The sequence below is a fragment of the Siphateles boraxobius genome, unplaced genomic scaffold (assembly GCF_051911475.1).
Source record: "Siphateles boraxobius isolate OS27281-9 unplaced genomic scaffold, OSU_SipBor_1 41, whole genome shotgun sequence".
Taxonomy (NCBI): domain Eukaryota; kingdom Metazoa; phylum Chordata; class Actinopteri; order Cypriniformes; family Leuciscidae; genus Siphateles; species Siphateles boraxobius.
The window spans coordinates 25,521,118-25,526,679 of record NW_027509042.1 but is presented as its reverse complement, the minus strand read 5'-3'; the positions used below and the strand labels follow the sequence as shown (position 1 = coordinate 25,526,679).

At 37.4% G+C, this 5,562-nt stretch overlaps 1 protein-coding gene across 2 annotated transcripts; it reads left to right on the top strand.

Annotated features, from left to right (window-relative positions):
* Nucleotides 1-658: 658 nt before the first annotated feature.
* On the top strand, nucleotides 659-4,855 carry LOC143706739 (uncharacterized). 2 transcript variants are annotated; one of them, XM_077198984.1, is made up of 11 exons: nucleotides 659-875; nucleotides 972-1,145; nucleotides 1,254-1,347; nucleotides 1,687-2,034; nucleotides 2,169-2,286; nucleotides 2,496-2,587; nucleotides 2,844-2,961; nucleotides 3,120-3,224; nucleotides 3,499-3,666; nucleotides 4,112-4,287; nucleotides 4,506-4,855. In XM_077198984.1, the coding sequence occupies exons 4-8, from the start codon at nucleotides 1,825-1,827 to the stop codon at nucleotides 3,158-3,160; spliced, it is 579 nt and encodes a 192-aa protein (XP_077055099.1). In that variant the 5' UTR covers nucleotides 659-875; nucleotides 972-1,145; nucleotides 1,254-1,347; nucleotides 1,687-1,824; the 3' UTR covers nucleotides 3,161-3,224; nucleotides 3,499-3,666; nucleotides 4,112-4,287; nucleotides 4,506-4,855. The 2 variants fall into 2 exon arrangements, with proteins under 2 accessions (XP_077055099.1, XP_077055098.1); XM_077198983.1 differs by having other exon boundaries at nucleotides 3,099-3,224.
* Nucleotides 4,856-5,562: the final 707 nt, after the last annotated feature.

Below are 5,562 nucleotides of genomic sequence, written 5' to 3'. Positions count from 1 at the left end.
CGACGTCCTGCTGGCGAAGGACGCGATCGAGCCGGTCCCTCCAGCCGAGATGAGGTCTGGGTTCTACAGCCCTTACTTCATTCTACCCAAGAAAGGCGGTGGGTTACGGCCGATCCTGGACCTGCGAGTTTTGAATCGGGCCCTACACAAGCTCACGTTCAAAATGCTCACGCAGAAACGCATTTTCGAATGCACCCCCCCCCCCCAGGATTGGTTTGCAGCGATCGACCTGAAGGACGCGTACTTTCATGTCTTGATTCTTCCTCGTCACAGAACGTTTCTTCGGTTTGCGTTCGAGGGTCGAGCATATCAGTACAAGATCCTACCCTTCGGCTTGGCCCTGTCGACCCGTGTCTTCACGAAGGTCGTGGAGGCGGCCATTGTTCCCATGAGAGAACATGGCGTTCGCGTTCTCAACTATCTCGACGACTGGCTTATAATTGCTCACTAATTTTTTCTAGATTGCCTTTTGCCTCTTGAGGCACATGAGCAAAATGTGCCAATGTGCCACTGATTACATTGAGATGTCAGAAGGTAAAAGGGCAATTCTCATCGGAATCGATGGTGAGTCCAGTGTAGAAAAAACTAATATTTTAATGATTGTTTGTTTTGTTATATTACAAATACATTATACATACACTGTTACATACAATGTCAGCTTGCCACACTTCACATGTCCAAAATGTCTTGTGAGCAGATTAACCAGCATCCCGCAACTGATCAAGTCTGGGTACTGGCCTGCCACAGCAAGCTGTGAAACATTATATAAAATAGATGTAATTGTGTCCTATGACCACATGAAACTGACTGCTCCTGGAATGTCTAGACAGTCCTTCACCAGTTTACTAGAACAGCGGACAGAGTTCTTTGGCCGAGTATTAATTGAATTAATAACCGATTATTTATTTTTCATCTTTTTTTTTTTGGAGTGAGCTTTTTCTTATATGGTTTTTGATTGTTTTGTTTTATAGAATGGAAAGATATGCGCAGATGCTTTTCAAAGAAGTTTTTTTGGAATGGAGATACTGCCAATTCGAAATCGATCAGCTCTGTGGACTGAAAGTGTTTGACTATCCAGCCTGTTCTCCATTTATGCTTGCTGTGGCAGTAGATGGTAACAGGAAAATGTATCGCTTCAAAAGAAGGTAGGGGAAGTTATATAATTGTCTTTCAAAAAGCATTTCAAAATAGTATTTTATTCCAGTTAGTTTTTCATTAGATAATTAAATGAAGCCCTTCTAAATATTTTCAAGGGATGAAGATCATGGTCTGTTTAATGGTGTCTTTGTCTGTGAGGATGAAGATGTTTCCAAGTTTGTGGACTAAATTAATGATAAGACAAAGCATGTAAGTAGTATTGCTGTTTTGTCTTTATGATCTTTGAAATTGTATTGTATATCCTGAACAAAAATAGGAATGCAAAGTTTCTACAATAACAAAATTAAAACTACAATAGCAAAATTAAGAAAAATGAATTGAATTGTAAAATATTGACATCTTGCATGGCTTGAAATTGCAGTAAAGCAAAAATTCCCTTGTGGCAATTTGAAATGTGTAAAAAAAAATGCTAACAGACTGACATGTTTTTACACATATGTATTTAGACTTTTATCCATATAGGTAATTTAATACTGTGTTGTTAAATAATCACATTGTTTTTCTTTCACTTTGTTCTCATCTTGATAGTCAGTTGGAAAAGGTGTCTGTGGATCAAGTCAGTGGACTGCAGCACGGGAGTCCGTCCCAAAGACAATCAACAAGTTTGATGAGGAGGGCATGGAGGTGGCTGTCTGTTGACATGGTGTGCTTCCGAGAAGTCTCAACATGATGAGGGCAGAAATATTTGCATATCCCATGTTTCTACAAAAGGAGTTGACTCGAAGGAATGTGCAGTTCATGTGCACGGATGTAATATGCAAGTACTGGCCATACCTGAAGAGAGTTGTTAATGATAGTCCAGAGCTCTCTCCTCTCCTGGACATGAAGCCATTCCTGTCAGTGATGCATGCAAAGGCCCACTCTTGGAAATGTGAGGTAAACTGCTTTCCAGACAATAAAGATACCAATTTGTGACTTCTGTATTTATTTTCAGTAATTGCTGCTTATATTCTAAAACACATTGTTGAGATTATTTTAACCCTTTTAAATATATGTGATCCATGCACACGATTAAGTGGGGTGGTCGAAACCAAGATGGAGCAGTCACCACCCTGGGTGAAGAGGTCGAACAAGTGAACAGCTTCCTGTCAAGAACTGCAATATGCAGCAAATACATGACCAAAGGAGGTAAGTGTATGCTGCAAACATACAATACAAAGTTACCAAATATAAGTTAAAGGTACACACAAAATACATTAGTTTTTGAATGGCATTAGTATTAAACTTTAAAAAAAAGTCAAGACCATTTTCATATTTGCATTCTAAATAAATAAAAAATGAAAAAAGTAACATTTATTTATTTTTTAACACTATTTTTTTTTTCATGTATTGTTTAGCTAGAACAGACATGATTACTATCCAGGCCATGGCATGGAACCAACGTAAAATTGAGAACCTAGCAAAAGTGCTGTCCCGAAGATTAATGAAGGTATATTTCTAAATAACCCTTATCTTTCACAGGTGAAAGATATTTTTTAGTGTTTAACTATGTCTATCGCAGTTTGTAGTGCAAACAAGTACTGTAGGTAAGTGTTATAGAACAAACACTAAAAAGTCAAAACCTTTGCTACTTATAAAATTGTTTTATGCTGTTTTCCGTGCCCATTTTCATTAATCATGTATCCATCTGTCAGTACTTTTAATGTTTTAATAAATGCACTTAATGGTGTTTTGTTATTCATTAGACAAAAGCAAAAATTCCGGAGGAGTCCTTAAACCTTGATGCAATGAAGACAGATTTGGCAGTAACGGATGATGAGCTTCAAGGCTGGATCAGTGAAATCAAGCAGTGGGCTGATACAGGTAGTCATGTTTTAGATTACCTTAGCACTGTACTTAAAAAAAACTGTATGATTTTTCTGTTTATACTTGAATTTAAGCTTCATCCTTATACCTCTGATGTAATCATAGATGTATATTTTTATTTCTATTGTTAAAAGCATATCTTATCAATAATTTAGCAACAAGTGAGGAGAACACACGCAGTCAACAGGGGCTGTAAAAGATGATTGAGACGCTTTATGTGAGCATCAGGCAGAGGAAGCAAAACCTTTACCGTCAAACAGGTTAGAGCACTTTAAACATTAAATAGTTTTAAAGCTTTTAACAATTTCAACATTAGGTTGCATTGTTTTATAATAGTGAGACCCTGGATGGTACTAAACTCAAGAACTTTGGGCAAAAAAAATAAATTGTATGTATTTCAAACATTCATTATTAGAAGGCAGTATCCAGCAGCAAAATACATATTTAAATACATACCTTTTTTTGTCTTTATATAACTTTTACTCTAGAAAAGTCTTAAATAGAACATATTATGGCATGCTTTTGTCTTTTTAGATGGAAACAAGAGAAGACACAAACTCCGCAGAAAATTTTTTGAGGAAAAAGCCAAACTTAGTGCAGCTGTAGATGAATACAACAAGGCAGCACTTGAAAAACTGCAGTCAGCTGATGCAATTCTGGCATCTAAGAGTTATGCATGGCCATGGCTACTGAATGAGCATGGTATGTCTTGTCTATCTAAAAAGACAAAAGCATGCCATAATAACTCATTTAAATTCTTATATATGTATCGACCTATCTGCTTACAGTGGATATTGTTTATGCCTATTGTTCATCAGCATTTGTCTCAGCTGTACCAAGTTATTACTTGCTCTGCAGCAGTGTAAGCATATCTAGTCCCTCAAGACCAAATGCAGTAAACTTACCCATCATAACTTATATCCATAATATCTAAATTATATACTAAAAACTTATTTTGAAAGTTGTCATTAATGAAATGTAATATATTCACTAAAACTCAATTGTAGTCATTAGGATTGTTTCTGTTTATACATGCAAGTGTAAAAATATTTATGTTGATTCATTTATCATTTAAATATTTAACATACTTTGTACAAAGTAAATTGATACACTATTCCTTGCATTATTTTTGAAAACATCTTCACAGATAATCTTATCACCAAAAAAAAAAGGCCTTTGACCAACTGATGTTCCTGAACCGGCTTACTGAAGAGGAGTGCATTGTCCTAAAAGAGATCAAAAATCACTGGAAACGCCTCAAAAGAGAACATTCTGTTCTAAACGATCATTCAAGCCATATTGCTATTGAAATGAAAAAGAACAGTAAGTACTACATAATTTCCTGTTTATCTTGTGTAAGCAATAATAACATCAATACAGTATATTCACAATATCATGCTCTTTAACTGAACCTGTGGTAATTAGCCATAACTGCTGCTCTATACTGGTGAATAAGTTAATTGATGCTGTAAATTCAGTAGAAAATTACTGCAGAACACAACATTACATAATTTATTTTGTGGTTTTTGTGTTACTTGCAGAACAGGACTGTGGATTTTCTGAAAGTGGAATTCTAGGACTTCACTCTCTTCTTATAAAAAAAATATCCTACCGCAAAAAAGTCACATCTCCTCTGTTCATCAGCTGTACAGTAGTGTACTAGACAATTGTGACCTGAAAGAAGATGATTACATGGAGGAGGAGGATATCCAGTATGGTTTGGAGGAGGAGGAGGAGGAGGATGAAGACGAAGAGGATTTTTGAGGACAAGCTAGTTTTCAATGGATTTTACCTTCTCACCTTGGCCTTTTATTTTACTGAGGATGGAATACACTACACCAGGGATGGGCAACTTTGGTCCTGAAGGGCCACTGTCCTGCAGAGTTTAGCTCCAACCGGTACGGCTCGCTTCGGCTCGCTCTAAATGGTACCACCTCTGTTGAGGTTCCAAGCGTACCGTACCAATACTAAAATTTGACGTGAACACACTGCAGATCACTGATTGGTCAGACAGAATCGTCACTACCAGCGTCATTGTATTTGTGAGACATCAAACCCACTAGATTTAAAGAACAGCCAGTAACAGCCACCGCTGTAGCACCTGTTTTAAAACTACTTGCTTGACTTGCTTGAAGAAAAAAGAAAGAAAAAAACCTTCCAAAAAAGAAATGGCTGAATCGTGTTCAGTGGACGAAGTGCAGACGTTCCTCTCGTTTGTTTGCCGAGGAGGGATAAACTATAACGGTCAGACTATAATCCCACCCACTATGAAGCGGTACTAACTGCAGTGGAAAAGCAAACCGCTAAAGCGAGCCGTGCCGAGTCGAGTCGTACCACGCAGTGGTAAAGCGAAGCGAGCCAAGTTGTACTGAGCCGTACCATGCAGTGGAAAAGCGCCATAAACTCTGCAGGTGGCCCTCCAGGACCGAAGTTGCTCATCCATGCACTACACAATATTTTTTAAATCTGAACAGATTATAAAACTTCTGACTTTTGGCAGCTAGCATCAACTTGTCCAGACTTCAAATCAACACAAACATCTAGCCAAAAGTTGTATTGTGTATTGTGTGTTATGTTTGTTAAAACTTATATTTAATA

Excerpts from the sequence above, each read along its gene's own strand:
- LOC143706739 (XM_077198983.1), top strand. The coding sequence starts at position 1,825 with ATGATGAGGGCAGAAATATTTGCATATCCCATGTTTCTACAAAAGGAG. Across the intron at positions 2,035-2,168 it reads CCCACTCTTGGAAATGTGAG|ATTAAGTGGGGTGGTCGAAA; the intron begins GTAAACTGCTTT and ends TCCATGCACACG. Across the intron at positions 2,588-2,843 it reads TGTCCCGAAGATTAATGAAG|ACAAAAGCAAAAATTCCGGA; the intron begins GTATATTTCTAA and ends GTTATTCATTAG.